This window comes from Dermochelys coriacea, chromosome 10 (genome assembly GCF_009764565.3).
Source record: "Dermochelys coriacea isolate rDerCor1 chromosome 10, rDerCor1.pri.v4, whole genome shotgun sequence".
NCBI classification, from domain to species: domain Eukaryota; kingdom Metazoa; phylum Chordata; order Testudines; family Dermochelyidae; genus Dermochelys; species Dermochelys coriacea.
Genome location: NC_050077.1, coordinates 79,932,767 through 79,957,928, shown reverse-complemented (window position 1 = coordinate 79,957,928; position 25,162 = coordinate 79,932,767). Strand labels below are relative to the sequence as shown.

Here is a 25,162-nt window from a genome sequence, read left to right as displayed (position 1 = left end):
AGTTAAAACAGATTGCACAACTTAAGTCAGGTCTAATAAAAAAGAAAAATATGATGTAATATGTGTTCAAATACAGTGGATTGGCTCCCAGTAGCAAAACAGTAGTTTCCTAATATCTTCCTGTTTGACATAGGAGGGCATTTAAGTAGAATAACTTCTACTGCCTTATGAACATGGATTTTTTTAGGTATCTGTTCTGATGTGTATTGGAAGGGTAGGGAAATTGATACATTTCTTCAAGGAAGGAAATTTTCTGAAGAATTGTCCAGATACCCTATTTTTGCAAATTATTTCAGTCTTTAAAAATTGCATGATTTTGATATGATCCATTTTGTTTTTCTAAGAAACCAGGATTTTGAATAAGTGGTGGTGCTCAAATAAAATACTTTCTATTCCTTAAAATAATTAGGATTGCCAGTTTTAAAAATAACCGATTATGATGCGAAGACTTGGTATCTTAACATGGAAAATGTCACAATTTCTGTCAAAAGTCTACTAAAACAACAGTTTGTTTACCTAAATGCTGATTTATAAGCCAATAGGGAGAGCTAACATTTCTGAAGAAAGATTAGGTTATGCTTGCATAGAAAAGGATGATGCTTTGGTATAAAGTAAAGGACTAAGCCATAGGTGGTATTTTCCCTCCTTCCCCCCCAACTCTGCCATAGTCTTTCTGGGTGGCTTTAGACAACAGCACGTCAGCTCCTTTCATTTTTTCCCAATATGTAATATTGGGGATAATATCTGCTTTACAGGGGTGTTGTGAAGTTGTATTAATGTTTGAAAAATGCTTTGAGATTTCTTAATAGAACACAAGAATATTTTCATATGCTTTACTTCTCTCAGCACTTTTCAAAGTGTGCACTTAAGGCACTGATTGTAATTTATCACAGTATTGGAGTCGACACTTTTATTTATCCATAGAGCAGCTGCAGCACAAGCAGTGCAAACTTCTCTGTACCACCCTGTCAAAGATCTCTAGAGTCTAAAGCCTTGTCTGCGCTATCTTAAGGACACACCTTTCAGGGAACCTGATTGGTCCCTGCTTGCTCCTTAATTCATTTACAAACAAAACCCTAAATTATATTCTCTCTCAAAAACAGCTGGTTCATTTAGATAATTAAATGTGACTAAACATTCCTGAAAATCTGAGCCCAGGTGACTAGTAAATGTGGTCAATACCTCTGAATTTCGGCCTGGTCTACACCTACAGAGTTAGGTCAACATTAGGCAGATTATGTGAACCTAAGTCTCTAAGCGTCTACATTAAAATGTAGTTCTAGCCAACGTAACTTACCACTACACCGACTTAATAACACCACTGCTGCGAGAGATGTAGTGCTTAGGTCAGCGTAGTTAGATCGACACAGTGTCAGTGTAGATACTGTGTTGCTTACATCGATTGTTTGCTGCCTTTCAGAAACCATTCCACAATGAACCATACTGACAGTTAAATCTGTTCAGGCGCTCCTGCGGTGCGGTGAGGGTGCGCACTGCCAACACCAGGAGCAAAGTTGGACATGCAAAAGCGATTTAATTACTGTGGTGGCTGTACACTGGTGTAACTTAAGTCAACTTAATTTTGCAGTGTAGGCTTGCCTTTAAATTCAAATATATCCCACCTGGCCTTTTTCAGGAGTGCTGTTAGGTCTTGCCTTTTAAAAAATAACTTTCACTTTATTAATGATAGCTGCCTTTTGCCATAAGTGCGGTTGCTGTTGACCCTGATGTGATCTTTAGGATTCCTCATCCATTCATTATGGAATGAGTTTTTTTGGTTTCTGCAACTCCAGCTCATTTCCCTATTGGGTGGATGTAAATGCTCCATAGCCTTTCAAGAGGACGGATTAGGATGAGTGCTCCTTTTGACATTCAGCTAAAGTAGGTGCTTCTCTTTAAGTAAATGGGCATTGCCTTTCTCTGATCTTTTTCTCTTGTTACATACTCACCTCTCAAATTGAGCTCAAAATATATTGCTGCACTGGAGATTGCCCAGCTTTGTGGGTGAGAGAGGTGCCTAAGTGAAGCTATAATACTTTCTATAGTTTCATGTCAGGATGGAATAAACTCTGAGTTTCTAACAGTACATAGCTTTTCCAAGGATTTCTGTAACAAGTTTTAACAAACTTTTGGAATGACAATGTGTAGTCGGTTACTGATGCATGTTTTTAGTAAAATGATATTAAGGAAATGTAACAACTAATTTTGTAAAAAGAATTCTAAAATAGTGTGGTCACACAAATCCTGTTAACTTAAATGCGTGTACCCTATAAGTGCCCACCCTTAAAATTAACACCACACCTATAAAGATGACAATACAGGATAGTGGATTGAAATGAGTTTCTTTTCTCTGTCCCATGGTGCCACTCACTATTAGTAATAGTGATATTAATGCACAGTTTTCTGCCTGATGGAAGAAGTAGATTTTAAGAGGGATTTGAGTAAGGTGTATGTGACAGGTGGACCCCTTGGGAAGCACCTGATGTGCTGAGATACCACTGAGTCTACCTGTTCTGCCAGCATGGGCCCCCTTTAACCTGTCTTGCTGACCAAGGCTCTTAAAAACCTCCTCTAATACACACAGGCAGGGTCACACCCAGCTGCAGATCAGCTTTGGGAAGACTCGGCTTAAGGGACTTGCTCCAGCACTCAGATGTCCACCTCCCTTGGAGTACAGACCCAAAGATATATTCTGAAATTCACCCCCTCCCTCAATGTGGAGAGAGCTGTGCACACTTCTTGTCCCCCCCCACACCCAGACCCGTTAGAAATTAGAGAAACTATGTTTAATAATAACAAAACAAATTTTATTAACTATAAAAGGGCAAATTTTAAGTGGTAAAGGGGGGTAACAAATAGAACAAAGCAGATTACTAATACAATGGGGGGCATTTCTGGTTGGCCCCTGAGGCACTATTGTGATAAACATGAATTGATAATAATTCATGTGACGAAAGCAAAAAGGTTGGGTATAGGGTGGAGAGAGGCCTAATATAATCTTTAAAAGAAACCCACCCTCATTTACATATCAGGTACTTGCCCTAACTAATATGATTTCAAATGGGATGTTTTACACCCTACTTCCCAAAATTGATTCTGCCTTCTTAATAGCTCATTTTCTACCCCAACCCAAGATGAACTGCAATAAATAATACCATGTCACTGTCCCCATTATTTAATAGGTGATTTGCCTTTCCAGACCCCCTGTAACTACTATTTGTTTTTCTGACTCTTGGTGAAAACATTTTCTATCTGGGTCCAGAATTTGCTCTCTTCCTAGAGATGAAGAATGGCCCTAATATTTTAAACACATTTTACACAAATTGTTACATAGAGAATACATTGCCTCTCTACTCCTTTTTGGGAGAGAAGGTTTTTTTGGTTCAATATTTCCCATACCAGTCCACCACAAGCTATATTTATGGGAGTGATAAGTGTCTCATAATTACAGTGTCTGGGGCCTGCATGCACGTTGCTCAGACATAAGTAATACTCTAGATAATTCATATACAATGGGGTGCAGAAATGGTTAGGAGGATGGAGCTCAATGGCAGGGTTCAGAAAAGGGATTCTTTTCAGATGAAAGGAAGGCTGCTTTTGAAAGAAGGGAGGTTGTCCTTTCCAGCATGGGGTTGAGAGTTAAGGGAGGAGCTAAAGTGCATGAAGCCAAGGGTAGCGAAGGAGAGGGGGAAAGGGAGTTAGTACTAATGAGTGAGAATGGAGTGTGTGAGGAAAATGAACAGGATACAGCTGTAACAATGGGCAAGTTTATGTCTATCCTTATCCAACTTTTCTTTCAAGTTTTCTGGTCTGATTCTTTGCTGTTGTAGGTCACTTGTTTGTTTGTTTTTTTTTGTTTTAGGTGGTGGGGTCAAGAGTACTTACCTATATTAGGATAAGGCTTTGTCTACACTGGCAGTTGAACAACACAAAACTTTTGTCTTTCAGAGGCGTTTTTAAAAAAAAAAAAAAAAAAAAAAAAACCACCCAAGAAACAAAAGTTTTGCCAGTGCGAACAGTGCATTGTCCGCAGGAGCGCTATCACACTCTCTCCTGCCGACAAAAAATTTTATCTCCAATGAGCAGCGTTCGCGTTGTCGGGCAGGAGAGTGCTCCTGCAACAATGTGCTTTTCACACTGGCACTTGCTGCGGCAAAACTTTTGTCTTTCGGGGTGTGTGTGTCGGGGGGAGGTTAACACCTCTGAAAGACAAAAGTTTAGTCATTCAGTTGACAGTGTAGACAAAGCCTTAGAGGGAAACATGCCATACAGATTAGTAATAGTGATATTAATGCACCGTTTTCTGCCTGATTTTAATACAGATCTAATAAACGTGCTCTCTCTGGCTGTGTCTTTGCTGCCACTTTTAGCGCTAAAACTTTAGTCATTCAGGGGTGTGAAAAAAACAGCCCCCTGAGCGACAAAAGTTTTAGTGCTGAAAAGTGCCATTATAGACAGCGCTTTATCGCTGGGAGCCATGCTCCCCGGCAATAAAGCTACCACCCCTTGTTTCACGGGGGGTTTGTTGCCAGGGAGCGCTCTCCCCTGGTGATAAAGCATGTCTACACTGCCCATGTCACAGCGCTGCTAGAAATAGCCCAGCAGTAAATGTAAAGTATGAAATTAGATTAATTTGTATGCAAATAAAAAAAAAGTCAGAGGGAAACCCCCTTTTGCTGAAAACAAACTTGTACAATAAGCAGAAGATGACTGTTGGGTGAGATGCTGACTTGGTTAAGCTTCTGTAAGTTCAGAAGAGCTCATTACCTTCAATTGAATTATTCTGAATCACAAGTTGTGTGACTGGGTCAGATTCTGAGCTGTCAGTTTACCTAAGTAGGCAGCTTTTACTGTATAATTGCATAAACTTAGGGTGTGGGGGGGGGGGAGAACAACAACCTCTTCAAATGCTGCAAGTGCAAAAGTAATTAGATCTCTGCTACAGTCATGCTAACTAAACCTATATGTAGAAACAAAGTGTTCTGCTAAATTAGTGTGCAATCCTGTAGTCAGACTGAATGCTGAGCTCTTACTCAGGCCAGGGAAGGAAGCCCCTACAGAAGAACTGTTTCCTTTTGATTTTTCACCAACTTCGTACTGTTGGATCACTTTTAAAGAACAAAAAGAAAAGGAGTACTTGTGGCCCTTAGAGACTAACAAATTTATTAGAGCCTAAGCTTTCGTGAGCTACAGCTCACTTCATCGGATGCATTTGGTGGAAAAAACAGAGGAGAGATTTATATACACACACACAGAGAACATGAAACAATGGGTTTATCATACACACTGTAAGGAGAGTGATCACTTAGAATAAGCCATCACCAGCAGCAGGGGGGGGAAAGGAGGAAAACCTTCATGGTGACAAGCAAGGTAGGCTAATTCCAGCAGTTAACAAGAATATCAGAGGAACAGTGGGGGGTGGGGTGGGAGGGAGAAATACCATGGGGAAATAGTTTTACTTTGTGTAATGACTCATCCATTCCCAGTCTCTATTCAAGCCTAAGTTAATTGTATCCAGTTTGCAAATTAATTCCATTCAGCAGTCTCTCGTTGGAGTCTGTTTTTGAGCTTTTTGTTGAAGTATAGCCACTCTTAGGTCTGTGATCGAGTGACCAGAGAGATTGAAGTGTTCTCCAACTGGTTTTGAATGTTATAATTCTTGACGTCTGATTTGTGTCCATTCATTCTTTTACGTAGAGGACTGTCCAGTTTGGCCAATGTACATGCAGAGGGGCATTGCTGGCACATGATGGCATATATCACATTGGTAAGATGCGCAGGTGAACGAGCCTCTGATAGTGTGCTGATGTGATTAGGCCCTATGATGGTATCCCCTGAATAGATATGTGGACAGAGTTGGCAACAGGCTTTGTTGCAAGGATAAGGTTCCTGGTAGTGGTTCTGTTGTGTGGTGAGTATTTGCTTCAGATTGGGGGGCTGTCTGTAGCAAGGACTGGCCTGTCTCCAAGATCTGTGAGAGTGAATGGCTCGTCCTTCAGGATAGGTTGTAGATCCTTGATGATGCGTTGGAGAGGTTTAGTTGGGGGCTGAAGGTGATGGCTAGTGGCGTTCTGTTGTTTTCTTTGTTGGCCTGTCCTGTAGTAGGTTACTTCTGGGTACTCTTCTGGCTCTGTCAATCTGTTTCTTCACTTCAGCAGGTGGGTATTGTAGTTGTAGGAATGCATGATAGAGATCTTGTAGGTGTTTGTCTCTGTCTGAGGGGTTGGAGCAAATGCGGTTATATCGTAGCGCTTGGCTGTAGACAATGGAATTCGAGTGGTATGATCTGGATGAAAGCTAGAGGCATGTAGGTAGGAATAGCGGTCAGTAGGTTTCCGATATAGGGTGGTGTTTATGTGACCATCGCTTATTAGCACCGTAGTGTCCAGGAAGTGGATCTCTTGTGTGGACTGGTCCAGGCTGAGGTTGATGGTGGATGGAAACTGTTGAAATCATGGTGGAATTCCCTCAAGAGCTTCTTTTCCATGGGTCCAGATGATGAAGATGTCATCAATGTAGCGCAAGTAGAGTAGGGGCATTAGGGGACGAGAGCTGAGGAAGCGTTGTTCTAAGTCAGCCATAAAATGTTGGCATACTGTGGGGCCATGCGGGTACCCATCGCAAAACTATTTCCCCATGGTATTTCTCCCTCCCACCCCACCCCACCCCCCACTGTTCCTCTGATATTCTTAGGTTTCAGAGTAGCAGCCGTGTTAGTCTGTATTCGCAAAAAGAAAAGGAGTACTTGTGGCACCTTAGAGACTAACAAATTTATTAGAGCATAAGCTTTCGTGAGCTACAGCTCACTTCATCCGATGAATGTGAGCTGTAGCTCACGAAGCTTATGCTCTAATAAATTTGTTAGTCTCTAAGGTGCCACAAGTACTCCTTTTCTTTTTTCTGATATTCTTGTTAACTGCTGGAATTAGCCTACCTGCTTGTCACCATGAAAGGTTTTCCTCCTTTCCCCCCCCCGCTGTTGGTGATGGCTTATCTTAAGTGATCACTCTCCTTACAGTGTGTATGATAAACCCATTGTTCATGTTCTCTGTGTGTGTGTATAAATCTCTCCTCTGTTTTTTCCACCAATGCATCCGATGAAGTGAGCTGTAGCTCACGAAAGCTTATGCTCTAATAAATTGTTAGTCTCTAAGGTGCCACAAGTACTGCCTTTCTTTTTGCGCAATACAGACTAACCACGGCTGCTACTCTGAAACTTTTAAAGAACACACTCAGAAGATCACTATTCTTGGCCAAAGATGGAGAATGGTGAAGAGGTATTTAGTTAAATTTTAGGCAGTGTGTTTCACATTCAGTAAGTGTTATGGAGGGCTCGTTTCCCACTACAGCTTTGACCCTGGCCATTGTGTATATTTTCCTTGCTGATACGTTTACTTCTGCTTTGGCTAGAAGATGTCGGGTGAATTTAAGTTCCGGGCAGTGTGCATTAAAAATACGGAAGATAAAACACATGCAAATTTTTGTCCTTAACTGAGGCTACTAAACTGAAAATAGAGATTGCCAAAACAGACTTTGTATTTTCAACCCCACATGCACCTCCCGATAGAGCTGAGTGGAAAATGGCAGACATTTTTAGTCTTTTTTGCACTCCCCCTCCCCCACAAAAAATCTGTTTTACAGGATTAGAACACTGAAAAAATTGAGAGCTCTTAGTTTTGAAAACTTGGGGTATAGGGTTTCCCCCTCTTCCTCACACCTACCTTTGTCCATTTGCCCCTGAAAAAGGGACTAAAAGGAAAACCAAAAAATACAGTGCTTTTCTTCCCTTCTTTAATTTTTTTTAAACAAAATTTCATTTGAAAAATGTTAACCAGCTTATCCAAAACCAAAGTTCAAAGGTAAGTAAGAGCCTGGATCTGAACTCCTCTTATGTGACATTCAAGCATGCAGGCCACCTTTCATACATTTCCACAGCCTGGACTGTTATGTACTCTGCTGGGGTGCAAAAATGTCCTACAGAGCTGCACAAAACTTGACATGTAGGCTTGTCAATCTACTCACTGGCTCTTTGTATACTAACATTTCTTAAAACTTCCCCGCAGCTCACACCTCCAGTTCAGCATTGGGGAGGAGGGAGCTTAGTGTAGGCTGGCCACTTGCTCAGAGGAGACCTATACGTATAGTGGTTTAAAAAACACAGTGGCCATCTGAGCTCTGTCTATGTTGGTGCTTCTCCTTATTGCTACACTTGTGGAGCTGCAGCAGTGTAGTCCAACTGTAGGAATTTTAAGAAAAAAGCAAATGTAGACAATGCATCGTGAAAGGGTGTTAGGTACATAAGGAATTCAGGGACAAGCCATCCGGTGCATAGGGGTGAAAATAAGGCATTGGGGTGGAGAAGGATGGCAATGTGAATTTGTTGATAGCCTACCTGATAGGTAAAAGCCACCTTCTCAAGATAGTTAAGTTCAAAGCAGACTACGAAGAGTTATATATACAACTTCCGCAGAGCTGGGCTTCAGCAGGCATATTTTGCTATTTGCAACTAGCTGTCATGGAAAAAGAGGGAAGGTCCTCTCATGGATCAGTAACTGGTTAAAAAATAGGAAACAAAGGGTAGGAATAAATGATCTGTTCTCAGAATGGAGAAAGGTAAATAGTGGTGTCCCCCAAGGGTCTGTACTGGGACCAGTACTATTCACATATTTAGAAATGATCTGGAAAAAGTGGTGAACAGTGAGGTGAAAAAATTTGCAGATGATGACAAACTACTCAAGATAGTTATGTCCAAAGCAACTGAAAGAGTTATAAAGGGATCTTGCAAAACTGGGTGACTAGCCAACAAAATGGCAGATGAAATTCAGTGTTGTTAAATGCAAATAATGCACATTGGAAAATGTAATCCCAACTATACATATAAAATGATGGGTCTAAATTAGTGGTTACTACTAAAGAAAGAGATTGTGTAGTCTTGTGGATAGTTCTCTGAAAACATCCCCTCAATGTGCTGCAGCTGTCAAAAAAGCTAAGAAGTTGGGCTCATTAAGAAGGGGGGATAATAAGAGAAAAATATCATTTGCCTCTATATAAATCTATGATATGCCCACATCTTGAATACTGCATGCAGATGTGGTGGCCCCATCTCAACCTTTTCCAATTCCTATACATCTTTTTTAAGTAAAGGGCCACAAAAATGATTAGGAGTATGAAACAGCTTTTATATGAGGAGAGATTAATAAGACTGGGACTTTTCAGCTTGGAAAAGAGATGACTAAGGAGGGGGATATGATAGGTGCATAAAATCATGACAGATGTGGGGAAAGTAAATAAGGAAGTGTTATTTACTCCTTCTGTTAAACCAAGAATTAGGAGTCACCAAATTAAATTAATAGGTAGCAGGTTTAAAACAAACGAAAGGAAGTATTTCTTCACACAGTGCACAGTCAACCTGTGGAACTCCTTGCCAGAGGATGTTGTGAAGGCCAAGACTATAACAGGTTTCAGAGTAGCAGCCGTGTTAGTCTGTATTCGCAAAAAGAAAAGGAGTACCCGTGGCACCTTAGAGACTAACAAATTTATTAGAGCATAAGCTTTCGTGAGCTACAGCTCACTTCATCGGATGCAATGCAATGCAATTGCAATGCATCCGATGAAGTGAGCTGTAGCTCACGAAAGCTTATGCTCTAATAAATTTGTTAGTCTCTAAGGTGCCACGGGTACTCCTTTTCTTTTTGCGAAGACTATAACAGAGTTCAAAAAAGAACTAGGTAAATTCATGGGGATAGGTCCATCAATGCTGTTAGCTAGGATGGGCAGGGATGGTGTCCCTAGCTGCTGTTTTGACAGAAACTGGGAAAGGGGGTCAGGGGATGGATCACTTGATGATTACCTGTTCTGTTCATTCCCCCTGAAGCACCTGGCATTGGCCACTGTCTGAAGACAGAATACTGGGCTAGTTGGACCTTTAGTCTGACCCAGTATGGCCGTTCTTATGTTATGTATAGGATACAGCAGCACATCTCTCTGGTTTCATTTGTAGTGATCATATTACCCTGGCTTCTCTACCTTGCGGGCTGCTTAAAGTTTTTAATTTTAAGCTGTCCCTGCTGATTTTCAGAGCCTTCAATGAGAAGGGTAGGGGTTTGACCCATCCAACATATCAAAGCTCCAGGAGGCTGTTTGCACTCTGACACCACCCATTTCTTAAGGCTGCTGCCATTGCACCTCAGGTCTGCAGATGGTAAAGCTTTTACTTAATTATTCCCTAAAGTATGGTTTCTCTCATCTTATTGGACACTTGCATCACATCCCTTCCCATTTGTAATTGACATGGGGCATAATGAGGTCTGAGAATCTGGCTGTAACATGCATGTTTATTGTGATTGCTTATGCAGTTGCGGAAACAGCACAAATGAGCAGTTACACATATAGTTGGTCATTTGCAGTTACCGAAACTGCCTGTAGTTACATTTAGTGTGCCTACATTCATTCTGAAAAATAGGGCCTATCACTTAAAATGCATCTTGATTACCATTGGCCCCCATGCGGTACTCCATCCTATGTTTTATAATTATGCCACATTTGTTTATCTTTTAAATATCCATCTATTTAAATTGCATTTTAACTGTTCAGTACCCCCACATGCCTCAGAGTGGGTGAATTGATGCACATAATTGAGCTCTTATTGGCCCTCTGCTACTGGATGCAGAGGTGACCTGGATCAAGTGCATCTCAGTGCAGAATACTGTAGCGGCTGCTTTGCATGCTTGTCCTTCCCTCAGTCCTGCGAAGGAGGCTTTTGTAGATGTACCCTGGGGTCTGTGCCCTGCCAGCCAAGATGGAGTGAAATGAAGTAAAAGATAATTCTAACTACATGGGCATTAGCTTATGCTAGTTGCCTGTTTAGTGTTAGTTATGAAAATTCCTTTGGGATGTTGGGGGCAGTGCGCTGAGCCTTGTTTCCCACAGGTGAAGTAGTGGTCTGGAAGCTTTGTGTAGTCTCTATTCTTTGCAAGTGTCCTGAAAACTTCATGTCTGGAGGCAGAATTCTTTACTCATTCCTTAGGCAGGGCACACCTTACTCCTTAATGGAAGGATTGAGTTGAAATACACGCGAGTTTCTTCCTACAGTTTTCTGCTCTCACTCACCTTGTCTATGTTAGACTTGGTTTCCTCAATTTTTCCATCTGTGCAGCTCCACTAGTGGCAGCAATGATAGAAATGCTAGTATAGACAAGATGCTGGTCAGTGCCATCTTTTTAACCACAGTGTTGTCTAGACCAATTCTGGTCAAGTACACAGTGGCTAAAATGCTGAAGACCAGTTGACACTGGATCTTCTGTTGTTACCACTGAAGGAACTGTACCCTTGGTAGCAATGGTCGGATGAGCAGGGAAAATCTAAAGTAAACATAGCCAATGGTCTTCACTCAAAGGGAAAGGTTGGCCCTCTGTAGTATTTATTCTTCTAATGCAGTGTTTCCCAAACTTAGGACGCCACTTGTTCAGGGAAAGCCCCTGGCGGCCCGGCCAGTTTGTTTACCTGCCACGTCCCCAGGTTCGGCCGATCGTGGCTCACACTGACTGCGGTTCGCTGTGCCCGGCCAATAGGGGCTGCAGGAAGTGGTGGACAGTACGTCCCTCGGCCCGTGCCACTTCCCGCAGCCCCCATTGGCCTGGCACAGCGAACCGCGACCAGTGGGAGCCACGATCAGTCGAACCTGCAGACGCAGCAGGTAAACAAACTGGCCGGGCCCGCCAGGGGCTTTCCCTGAACAAGTGGTGTCCCAAGTTTGGGAAACGCTGTTCTAAAACCCGAGTAAAATTGTTGCGTATTTCATCTGGTGTAGAAATAGGAAAGAGATATAGTTGCCTTCTCTAGTAGTGAGATGTTTCTAAGTAATTGGAAGTCATTTCTGTAGTGAATATTTGGAGAATAGATTTAAAATCATAATTTGTTTACCTAGCACTGACAGGCATTACATTTAAACTATAGCTACTTATTTGGAAGAGGCTGTTCCTAGCCAAAGGCATGATTGTGCACATCTTTGAGATGATGTCAAATGGAAATGAATTGCTAATTGAGAGAATATTTTTAAAAATGTAATTACATGGTTTGAGGGGTCTGATTTTTTTTTTTTTTTTTTCCCTAAAGCACTGAGCTGTTTTCTTAGGAGTGAACACTTAATTTGGAGAAATGGACAAAAACTGGGCTGAGGTCAGATGATAGACAACATGGAAAATTACTAGTAAGTAGAAATGTAAAGGGATTAGGGCCAACACAAGTAGTTTACATTTCAAAAACTATTCATGTGTGTACTTTTTGTTTTGTTTTAAGTACAGTGAAATCTGTCATTAACTCTGCAAGTGACGACCCCCCCCCCCCCCCCAATAAAATCCGTTTCCTTGCTCAGGCAGGTCTATCACTAGAAATGTCCCAAAAGCTTAGAGATAGTTTAGAGTGGTCTTCTCAATCTTGGATCCATGGAGCATTTCTATTTGTCCACAGAAGGAAACATTTTGAGAACTAAGTGGTGGAGGATGGAAGCCTCTGAGTATGTCTCTTATGAAGTGGTCTTCAGAATAGCAATGTTGTAGAATTGCTGCCTTAAGGTATTTACATATAACAGAGAGTTGCCTGTTGGAGGTGGCCTTTCATGCATGTTTCATTGTAAAATAAAAGTTAACACTTATTCAGTGAATGTATCTAGTCAGCTCAATCTTTAACTATATCAAAGGAGATCATTGAGAGGATAATGAGATAAATAGTCTAGAATAGAATTATGCAGACCAGAAGAAGTACTCTGTGTGGCTTGAAAGCTTGTCTCTCTCACCAGCTGAAGTTTGTCCAATAAAAGATATTACTTCATCTGCCTTGTCTCTCTAGATTGGAAATAGTTAGACTGTACCTCATCTGAAGAACAACTAATCCCATTTGTTGTTATAATAATAATAGTAGTAAGGGCAAATGGGCAGGAAGCATCTAATTATAGTAGGAAAAGTACTAAACTAGGGACAGGGCTAGGGGATGTGTATTGCTAACAGGATGGAGGGATGAGAGGAATCTGCTGGAATATCAAGAACTTGAAAAGAAAAATGACGTTGTAAAGTAAACCTCAAAAGACTATTAACCCAAGCCCAAAACACACTTTCATTCTAAAATAAGTGCAAAGAAACACTTCACAGAGGAAGATAGAAAATCACCGAATAGGATGAAAGAGCATTTGGGATATCAGAAGACAGTGAAAGAAGTGAAATCAAATTATGAGTATGTCTACACAGCAAAAATTGTGCATGGGCTAGCTTACTCAAGTGAACTTGAATCCACCAAGCATGGATAACAATAGCAGTGAAAAGCAAAGGAGTACTTGTGGCACCTTAGAGGCTAACAAATTTTTTTGAGCATAAGCTTTCGTGAGCTACAGCTCACTTCATCGGATGCATGCAGTTTTCCATGCTGTAGCTCACGAAAGCTTATGCTCCAAATAAATTGGTTAGTCTCTCAGGTGCCACAAGTACTCCTTTTCTTTTTGTGGATACAGACTAACACAGCTGCTACTCTGAAAATAGCAGTGAAGACAGCACAGTGTGGCCTTGAGAGCATTGGTAGGAAACCGAATAGGTAGCCGGATGGGAGAGGTTGATGGTATTTCTATCGCATTGCTGTTCTGGTCCCTGGATAACACTGGCTAATAAGTTTGAAGCTCCACTTCTGTAACCTTTTTTTTTTTGTGGGGGGGAGGGGTGGAAGTTAGGAGAGGCTCTGATACTCTTTCTTTCCAGAATCTTGTGGGTGCTGATAAGGGATTACCGGTATGGGGTCTCTAGTACTCTTACCTCTCACTCAGTGTCTCTCTTTTTTTTGCTGCAGGAGAGATGGGGTCCTTTGAATAATTGCAGTTCCTCATAGCTTCACCAAGCTGCAGTGCATAGTGACATGATTCATGACAATGTTACTGCCCCCAAATAGTTCTGAATGGCCACAGTGAAACTGACGAGTTCTTGTTAATTTCACTTTCCTTCTGCTTGGCAAAGCAATGAGCAGCAGTAAAGGCACTGAAGTATTCTGTTTATATGCTCAGGAAGAAAATATTGCATTTGGTTCCTGTTTGGAGGGCTCTAGAGCTGCTACAAGCTTGCAGACAAATTTCCAAAAGCAGCCACTGACTTTTTTTGTGTATTTCTCAATTTTTGGGTATCCAAATTGAAGGGTTTTTTTTTCTTTTTTAAGACCACAGTATTAGTGAATATGCCTGAAAACTTTGGCCTTAAATTTTTTTTTTTTCTTCCCAGAACGAAAGTATAAATTGTGCAGAAACTGATGATGTAGTCTTCCATGCTTTCCAGAGAAAGTTTCCTACTTGCCAATGGAGATTTTTATTCCCTGTTCTTTGGTAGAGCATCACTCTAGAGCTAGGCAAATAAAGCAAAACCTCTTCTACTTCAGACATATTTAGCAGAGACAAATACCACTTGGACCCGACGAAGGAAAATTAAGTTTAATAACAAGTTGTTGAATATTCTCAAAGGAAAATGCAGGCAGGAAGGGGAATCAGGACAGGAAAATTAAAAGATGATCTTGCAAGATCAGTGGAATCACTTCACCAATTAATCGATCTTCAATAACAGACATATTTAATACTTGAACATTTTTCTTTATATACATTCTCAAGAAAGAAATTAACTGATTTGAGATCCAGCATGCTGTCTGGATACCCACTAGTTTCACTGTTACGTTTATGATTTTTCTTTTCATTTTGTTTGAATGGAAGCTGCAAACAGTTCTAAAATACAGAAAACCACATCTTGACTTTATTGGAAGTGTAATGGTGAAACTAGTATGTGTGCAGTGCATTGTAATCCCAGTGATATTTCACTTGTCTTAAAAGAGTTAGCTTTTTCTGTATGATGGGTATTGCAGTAGTGTTTTGCCATTTGCCATTCTTTACTGGTAGTTTCTGAAAATACATGATTTTTTAAATTACTTTTTCAGTTTAGTTAAGTTCCTGGTCATTAAGGCTGAAAAAGTACGTCTGTTAGCTGTCATACACCTCTAAGCATCTGTTCATAACTCAGAATGTTTCACGCCATACATATGGTAGACTGTTTTCAGTATTCAGCACTAAAATAAGATACCTAAATTTAATGAGTCTTAAAATGTTTTAATCTTTTCAAGACTCTTCCTTTTGCATAATTGCCAACAGGTCAGTAATAATATTGCTGTTTTCTGTTTGAGAAATAGTGTTTGCTTTTTAACTATAAAATAAAAAAATTAATATGTCTTTATGCGTTAATCCAAAAATAGATTAATTTAAAAAATAAAGCAGGGTATTTAGCACTAGGGAATATCACCTTTTGTTGTTCTCACTGGTTACTGTTAGAGCTTCTTTTTAAGGTAAGGAAAAACTATCGGTATACTCTTAGGTATATGTGTTGAACCTCTGACTGGGCTCTATTCTCACTTTAAAACATGTTTTAAAAGGAAAATATCCCAAATCTTTATAATTAAGGCCTGTTTTCAAGCTGTAGAGGCTACATGAATGGAGTGGGAATCCATAGTTACCTCCAGAGAGTTCTGTAACAGGTTCCGTTAAGACCCTATGGCTTTCTTCATAAGAGCTTTGTCTCAGTGTGCTCATAGCCACAAGTGTTATGTAGTGAGGTGTGCTGTACCTTGTTTCCTCCCCTTCTTGGGAACTACTTGCAGAATGGTATCGTATGTATATAGTTATGAAGCACTTTGGAGTCATTTGGTATGAAATTTGCTATAGAAATGTTCATTACTCTGTTAGCTATATTGTTACAGTTGTTCAGATTCATCTGTTTGTGTGTGTACCATGATATTTGCACAATGACTATTTACTCTACATTAGCTGAGTATTATCCTTTTCTCTCCTCTTTTTGAGGACTGAAGTGTACAATTCATGTAATCTCATCACATCAAATACTGTATTTGAATCCTTCTCAGCAAATCTATAGAAGTATAAGAATCTGTTTGAATAATCAACCACTGAATTAACTTTTGACCTATTGTTTGTTTTATCATATATTTAGTAGCTGCAAGTCTTTGTATCAAGAAAAATTAAGATTTTAAGGGGAGCTGTAACATCACTTTAGAGTTTATTTTTTTAATTTTCCAAAAGTTGCAATTAAATTACGGAAGTAGCATATAAGAATCATCAAGACTTGTGCTGACCTGGGGAAATAAATTCAGGCTATAGTAGGCATACAGTATGTGTTGGGGGGGGAGGGTTAAGATAAGCCTTGACATGGAAAAGATATGGTGCGAGGTCACTATCCTTCCCAATTTTGTAAAAACAAAATATGAATGAAAAATAGCCCTAACCTTTACAAAGATCCACTGTTTTCAATTTGGCCACTTGATTCAGTGGTAGCAGCCAAAGTCTCAATGATCTCATTTTTGCAGGGGAGGATCCCACCCAATTTAGGGGGCATCCCACAGCCTTATTTTTCCAAAAGTTGCAGATAAATTACAGAAGTCTCAATGAGTCTTGTATGCTACTTGTTTTGAATGGGGGCAATAAATTCACACTCTACTCGGTGTATAGTATGTGGCGGCAGGAGATAAGCCTTGACATGGAAACCTGTTGAGAGGAACCAGCCAGAGACTCCAGCTGACATGGGCAGAAGAAGCCAAAGCAGGTACTGTTGCATTAGGGGAGGAGGGGATAAAATGGAGCAGTGCCAGTGCCAGGGCCACCCCTCTGGATCCAGAACTTTGCAGCAGACACCTTCCCAGTTTGCAGACACTAGGATCCAGGTCGTGCCCTCCCAAAAATGTGGCCTTGTGGGGGAAAACTGTGGAGAGGAGCCAGGCAGAGACTCCAGTCGGTAGGGGCAGAAGCAGGCAGAGAACACTTTTTGGTCTTAGACATAGAGAACTTTCTGCAGTTTTGACTGGGCTTTCTCTGCCCTATGCTGATTGGCTGTCTGCTCCAACACTTTCTCTCCTCTCCCCTCAGAGTCTCTTCACCTCACCTTCCCTCCACACCTGCCCCCTTCATCCTCTTCTCTCCTGCCATGTCCCTCTCTTTCTCTTCACTTTTCTTTCCATTTAGCTGTTCTCTTACCTCACCTTCCTTCCTCCCAAAAATTGTTGCACTAACATGCCATTTTCCATCACATATTGTTTACTCTGCTTGTGTTATAGCCATTTCCCCCCACCCTGTGTCTCTCTTATCTAGTTAGATTGTAAGCTCTTCAGGGCTTGGGTCTCTGTTACTCTGTACAGTGTCTAACAGAATGGGGACACATTCTTGGTTGGCTTTTAGGCACTAACATAAGAATCAGGATTAATAAAATATTCTCTTGGAACAACCTGCATTCCAAGTGACAGTGACCATAGGTGTGAACTTCACAGCATCTTCTTATGGCTGCTTTAGGCAAGAACTCCGGCATGCCAAATGGCAATATAAATATAGAATCAAGCATAGGTAGGAGAGCAATGATAAATACATGTCTTCTTCTTAAATGTACATTTTAAAAAACAAACAAAAAAAAAAAACCCTTTATATAGGACAGGCCCAGATCCTCATGTCAGTGCTCTGACCACGGTTACCACCACATTTTCATAAAATCCTTGGGAAATCCTACTTCAATTCTGTTTTGTGTTGATAATAGCTTGAGTGACACTTCCCAGCATATCCAAATGAAAGACCTTTCTCTAACTTGTGTATTACTTTCAACTAAAAATTGACCTCTTTTATAAACTGATGGTAATAGTAGAAAGTGTCCTCTATTTTTCTGCTTAACTGATTATTCAACAACTATGCTAATTTTATACTACATTTAAAAGTTGATTGATCTTAAAGAATAAACATTTATTTTTGTATTCTTTATTGAATTTTAAAAAATACTTTATAATGTATATTGCAGAAAAACAGTCATTTGTATTATTTAATGAGCATGTGTAAATGTGTGTGGCCTGGATGGCAGCCAGGGTTTTGGAGCTGTGCTCCAGCTCCGCTCCAGCTCCTGGCAAAAACCTGCAGCTCCACTGCTTCGGAGCTGCTCAGCTCCAAAGCCCTGATTGGCAGCCACTTCCCCCTTCTCTCCTTGTGCTTTTCCTGTTTGACAACTGCCTGTTCTCCCATCTTCACACAGCTATCCTACAGTTTTCCTTTCTGCATAGCCACACTCCTGTACAGCATAGGAGCCTTGCATCTGGGGAAGCAGCCTGCCCGAATTCTATGCACGCTGGAATATAAATTCAGGGAGATGTTCTTTGCTACGTAACTTAAGTCTAATGTGTCTCCTGTGAGGTGTGATGTAGCTTCATTCTAGTCTATCCAGCAACACCAATTTACTAGGACATGGTGATGAGATTTTATTAGCTTATTAATAGCCTTATATAGCATACATATCATTTAGCACCGTAAATCTCAAAATGCATTACAAACTATGTATAATATTACTCACACAAAAACCCCCTATGTTAAGATTGCAAAGTCAAGCACTCAAAAGTAGAAAATGCCAGAATTAAGTTCTGTGCAACCTTATATATGGCCCCTTTGTGCGTATGCAGTAATTACATGATCACATTACTTACATTAATTCATGATCACATACTGTTTTTTCCACCCACAAGGCCCCTATCTCAATCAGTGTAATCCTTTTCTTCTTCAAGAAATCCTTTCTATTATTTACCTGAGAGACTGTCTTTGGCCACTATTACTTGGTGAAAAGAAAAGGAGTACTTGTGGCATCTTAGAGACTAACAAATTTATTAGAGCATAAGCTTTCGTGAGCTACATGCATCCGATGAAGTGAGCTGTAGCTCACGAAGCTTATGCTCTAATAAATTTGTTAGTCTCTAAGGTGCCACAAGTACTCCTTTTCTTTTTGCGAATACAGACTAACACGGCTGCTACTCTGAAACCTATTACTTGGTGATCTCCATTATGAAGCATGCATTTTCCTCTTGATACGTTTCTCAGTGCACTCTCAAAAATGATTTGATATTTTTAGGCAACTGCATAGGCTCTTCTGTATTTTTTTTTAAGCTGATAGAAACAGACGTTTGTGCAGTGCACTGTATCTTAAAAAATGTTGTGATCATTCATTCATTTATTAGTACAGAGTGGCTGCTGCTTAGTAAAGGGAGTTTTCATGTCAGTTAACATTTAATATACAATAGGTAAGTTTTATAGAGGATGATAGTGTGACAATATATACAGTACTTTATTTCAATTTGCATAACTGCAAAATATTAGTGTTTGGACGTTAAATTAGGTTAGAGACACTGTGTTAAATTGCCTTATCTCTCTAAGTACTGTAGCTAGCCTGTGCTGATTTTACTGAGGGCATCAGATACAGCACATATTATATTATTGTTGAACTTGTAAGTCCTCAGATGTATTACTTCAACCTCAGGTTCTGACTGAGTTTATAGAGTCATTACTTTCATGTATAGCTTGTTAGCAATACCTTTTCTCTTATTCTCCTGATTCTATTGTTTATACCGGAAATCTGATTTATTTTTATCAAATTAGTCCTGAAGGTTGAACTTAAAAAAAAAATTTATTCTCTGACATAGGTCAATACCTGTCTAGGTACTTTAAGGATTAGTTAGATGTAACTATTGCACTCTACTACGAGTGCCGTATCTCAAGATTCTTTGTTGCAGTTGTGGGCATTAGTTTCTCAGTAACCATACATTATTTTAAACTCTTCTACTTCACTTACTCAGTATGCAGGAAAATGGCAAGTTACAGCCAGCTTTGTTTCACAACCCTCATCTTAAATTATGGAAATTACAACCAAAAGATTAGAGAGAGAAAGTGGGTGAAGTAGTATCTTTCGAGCTTGTGCAGAGCTCTTCCAACATGGCTACAACAACATTGCATACAATCAAGATTCTCAGTTTACATGCAACTTTATAAATAGGTCAAGTCATTTATTCCACCTGAACACAGAAAAGATGATGGGAGAAGGAAAAATAATCTGAATTTCTTCTGGTCAGGTGGATGTTGGGGGTGGTTTTCAACTTCAGGCTGTTATGGTTCTTTCCTCTAGTCGTCTGAAGTCAGGTTTGAAAAGCTGGATCAAAGGTACAGTCTCAACTTTGGACAGAGTCATCTCACTTCTCTCTCCTCTCTTTCCAATGCTAGATGACCAAGCAAAACAAATTTAGGACTAGCTAAGGTTTGTGAGTAAGACCCAATAAACACCATGACCTGAGGTTCAGTAGGCTTTACCTGTAACCTGGAGCAGAAAATAATGAAAAGCAAAAGAAAAGACAGCCATAAAGCAATCAAAACAAAACTGACAAAAAATAAACTGAAGACCAATTCTGATCCATGGACTTTGCTAGGTTCTTCACAGCAGTCCCTTAGAGTCTTCCAGTGCCATTTCTGACACAGATAGCTCAAAACCAAGAGGACCTTGAGTAATTTCAGAACATGCCTCCCCTCACAGCCCCAGAACAAAGTGACAGAAATCTAGTTCTTGAAACAAGCTTCACCAAGGTTTCAGCATGCATTGGGTGGTTTCTAGTGTGACTTTGATAAATGATTTTTAGACAGTTTTCCAAAGGTTTATGGTAATAGTTTATAATGACCCATCACACAGTATTAATATCTTTATTTTGCATATTGAGACACAGAGAGGTTAGATGACTTGCCCAAGGTCATATAGGAGTCTATGGCAAAAAGCTGGGAATAGAATCTAAATCTCCAGACATCTAGTCCCCTGACTTAATTTCAAGGCTATCCTTCCATCTTGCAGGGATCACTTCATCCTGCACTAAAATTCACCCGCCCTAGGGTAGAAAATGACAGCTATTTAAACACTGCACAATAATACTATGCAAAACAAATTAGGACTGGATGTGAAGATTTCCTTATTCAATTGATATAACGGGGTAGTTTAGGTAGATAAACTGTGATCTTGCCAGAACAGCAGGATTAGCATCCCCCATTGTTATGAAAAATTCCATGTTATCTTGATTTAATTTTTCTATCCTGACCATTTGATTGTTGAAGGGGCTAGATAATCAGGTTCTTGGTTTTACATGTCATCCAAAGGCTCACCTCTCCAGCTGCACAGTAAACCTAGTTGTATTCTGGATGCTCTGTGTGAATATAGACGGAGGGAGCTGTATCATTTACTGAATTGGTACCAATTATTAGCACACCAAAATATTCCTTGCAGGTCTGGCCTTAATCCTGGTTACGTTGTAAGATCTAATGGGCTCATGGTACAAGGTGATGAGACTTAAAACATAATTTAACCTACCTATGTTTAGAATATGGAGGACATTTCCTGCCCATGTGAATATATATTTTAAAAGTACATTAATTGATGTAGATTATACAAAAATAAATCCACTTGTGTGATATATATTGAAATATGTGAGCATATGCTAAATATGCGAGCACTGACGTTTGGCTCTGGGATTTAACTAAAGAGCTATTCCCAAAACTGTACACATTCTTGCTTTCACTGATGATGCTGATACTCTAGTATGTAAGTAACAAAAGAAGGCCATATGAGCTCTCCTTTCCTTAGGGAGAGAAAAATCTGTGTCAAATTGTATGTGCCAAAATCAATACAGACAAAATGTGAGAATTTGTAAGTGTTGCAAACTGGTAATTAGAAATGAAAAATGTTACAGCAGTTATTTTTAGGTGTGTTTCTCTTTTTAGTATACTCCATATTGTGGCTTGTAGTTCATATTATGATGCAAACTTCTTGATTTTTTTTAAACTATATAATTATAGTGTTGGTATTTATTGCTTAATGTGCCTTTCTTACATATTTGAGAATTTTCTATTTCCAAAAACATATCTGTATTTATTACTTACCAGATATAACTTTTTGTGATGGAAGATGGAAGACAAAGGCGTTCGTGTTGCTGACTACTTTGTTGTAGCAGGATTGACAGATATTTCAAAACCACTAGAAGAAGAAATCCACTTCAATGATGCTTGCCATAAAATAGCTAAACCAAAAGAACCTATCACTGATGTGACAGTAATTATTAAATCTCTGGGAGAGGAAGTGCCTCAGGGATATAAATGCATAGATGTTACTCCTTCAGGACTATCAGGAGATCTCAATAATGGGAGTCTTGTGGGTCCACAGATATTCCTTTGCTACAGGAGAGGAAGGGACAAGCCTCCACTTACTGATCTGGGGTGAGTAGTTTTTTTATTAGTGCTATTGATACTAGTAATTTTAAGTGGTACTAATGATTAACAAACAAATAGTACAAGCTTTACAAAAATACATATAATACTAAGAACTTGATGTATTTATACATGTAGGACCTGATCCAAAGCCCTCAAAGGAGGGGGTCCTGTTGACTTCAGTTGGGTTTGGATCTGGCCTATATTGTTTAAAAAAAAAAAAAAAAAAAAAAATCCAAACTTGGTAAATGTTGGATCCTAGGCCTTGTCTATGTGGCGAGTTAGTGTGCGGCAAGCTGAGATGTGAATCTAAAGTGCATCAGCTTGCTGTGTACAGTACTCACTGTGTGACCCTGCTACAGTTCAGTAAAAGTCTGTCGCTCGTGTCAGCAAGCCCTTAGTTAGTGACAGCAATAATCCTCTACGCTTTTGGGGGGGACTCGTAGCATTTTACAAAATTAAGCTTCACAACACGTTCTTTAGATAGGTAAACATCATATTTCATTTTATACATGAATGAGGCACAAACTAAGTGACGTGCCCAGGATCACACAGTAAAGCAGTAATAGCACTGAAAATAGAACCAAAGAAGTCCTGACATCCATGTGCAAGCCACTGGGCGATGGTTCCCTCCCATATGTCATGAAAAGAGTGATCTACTGAATTACGAGCACAGATACAGTAGTGTGAGAGCTCTAGCTACAGCTTAGGAGGCTTTTAGTGGTTGAAAACAGTGCATGTGAATACGCATTAAAGTAATTATACACAAAGAAAATGGGAATCTAGCATCAGAATGGAAGTTTCCTGTTGGAACATGTTTTTATATAATGTGAACTGAAGTAGCTTTTCTTTTCTGTGAAAATATATTCTGATCAGAGGCACGACAGGATTTGTTCTTAAATATATAGTCTTAAATTACAGTTCTGGATCAATCTTCACTGTGTTTAAACAATTACTTTTGTCCTTTGATTTTTTTTTTTTTTAATCTAGGGTTTTATATGATGGGAAAGAGAGATTAAAACAGGGCTGTGAAATCATTCAAGCCACTCCCTATGGTCGTCCTGCAAACATTAGTGGCAGTGCCTCATCACAAAGAGTATACATCACTTACCGAAGAGCCTCTGAAAACATGACCCAAAACACTTTGGCTGTCACAGATATATGTATAATTATACCGAGTAAGGGAGAAAGCCCTCCACATACATTCTGCAAGGTTGACAAGAATCTTAATAACAGTATGGTAAGATTACATGTCTGGATTTGTTCAGTTAACATTTAATGCTCTAATGTTTATAGAGGATTTATACCAAGAATCCTTGTGAGACGCTGATGAATAATTGAACTGATTTACCTCTAGCAAGTAATTAAAAGGTGTTTTTGAAAAGAGGTAACGTTTCCTTTGTCCCTACATGGGAATGTCTAAAAATGCTGGATTATATAATGTTGATTTTAGTAGGCTTTAGGTCAGGCCTTAGAGTACAGTCGTGTACAACTGTACAGCTATGTACAGACATGGTGGTATGTAGTGAGATTTCTAACATAGTTAGATGTAGAATGGGATTTCTAACTCTGAGAACTTTTTTTTTTTTAACCATGTTACAAAACTATGCTATAGACTAAGGGATGGGTAGATAGTGGAGGTAGCCTCTCTAGCTGTTTCACTAGCACTATCCTCAGAAGAAAATCTTGTTCCACATTGTTCCATGTTAGACTACTGCTAGGAATAACCATGTTGGAAAATTGTATTAGCAGTTTTGATCCCCATTTGATCCCCATCTATTTAATTTCCTAAATAAGATAGGATTCATTAATCAATTCAAGAACTGTACTGAGTCTTTATTTCTGCCAGTTTACAAATATTTAAGAAAAAAAATAAGTAACTAGCTGAATTAAAAAAAGGAGACTATGTATTCATGGTTCTGGTCATGGATGCCAGCCATCTGTTCTGTTTGAAGGTGAGACATGAAAAGCTCTCTATAGGTACTAACTGATGTTTAAGTCTGGCATAATGTTGGTGAGCATACCAAAATTATGGTTATATTTTATTTTAATGTTTAAACTGCAGGTTGGCAAAATTAAAAAGGCAAAAATAATTTTTTGCTTTAGTAGTTCAGTACATCTTCTGTTTCTGAGATGAGTGAAAATTTTGACAGTGTTTGCATAAAAGAATGCCAAAGTTTGTGAGTGTGTGGATAATGCAAGTGGTGAATGCGAACATTAATAAAGGGATGAAAGCATCCTGCTTCTCTATCTATTAGTCTCTGTTACGCAACTAAACTGCTACATACATATTTTTTTTAAGCTTACAGACTGAATACAGTTTGGAATATGTTACTATTAAGTTCTTCTTATTTCTTGTTAATTTATTGTCCGTAAAGGCACTTGGATACCACAGTGATATGCATGGTATAAAGATATATATTGGTGTATTATTTATACTTATTTTGCTTTGGCGGGGATCTTGTATGTGGTGTATGTTCTGGATAGTAGTAAAGAGAAAAAACAATTTCATGGACTTTGCAAAAAAGAAAAATAGGTCATTCTGGGCCTACCAACTTTGACTGTCTCTTTAATAAAAGATGAGCTCATTTATTGCTTAAAGTTGCAGAGGTATGTTCTCTCTGAGCAGTGTTTGATCCTTTTTGGGGCAGCTGCTTCAAAGAATGACTCTCTTTTTTTTTAATCCAGAAACTGAGTAACACTGCTGTTATGATAGTTGATGATTTAACTATTTGAAGCTTAAATTAATAACCAATAATTAACCTTATTAGTCTTTGTCACTATGCTGTTTGTTCTACAGTTTCATGTTGTGGCTTGTGGTCAGGCCAAAATATTCCTTCTTTTTTCCCACATGTGAGAACTTTCTAATGGCTTGTCTACGCAGCGCCAAGCATCTAATTTGTAGAGAGTGTAGTGTTGCTCTCTAACTGCCCTGTGTAGACCTTGCTTATGCCTTCTAAAAGATACCTAGTTTGTGTTCATGTAATCCCATTTCAAACAGGACTACATTAACAGAAATGAAGTAGCTTTTAGAGTTGCCAGCAGGGTTTACAT

The 25,162-nt window shown here is 39.4% G+C and overlaps 1 protein-coding gene across 4 annotated transcripts in view; it reads left to right on the top strand.

The window, feature by feature from the left end:
* The window catches only part of DENND4A (DENN domain containing 4A), a 104,124-nt gene that overhangs the window by 3,810 nt on the left and 75,152 nt on the right, over positions 1-25,162 (top strand). For 3 of the 4 annotated variants that reach the window (XM_038418607.2, XM_038418604.2, XM_043493311.1), the window contains exons 2-3: positions 21,788-22,117; positions 23,099-23,348. In XM_038418607.2, the coding sequence (XP_038274535.1) occupies positions 21,810-22,117; positions 23,099-23,348 (558 nt within the window). In that variant the 5' untranslated portion in view covers positions 21,788-21,809. Of the gene's footprint in view, positions 1-16,528; positions 16,623-21,787; positions 22,118-23,098; positions 23,349-25,162 lie in introns of those variants that run through there. The other variant, XM_043493310.1, reaches the window with a different exon arrangement.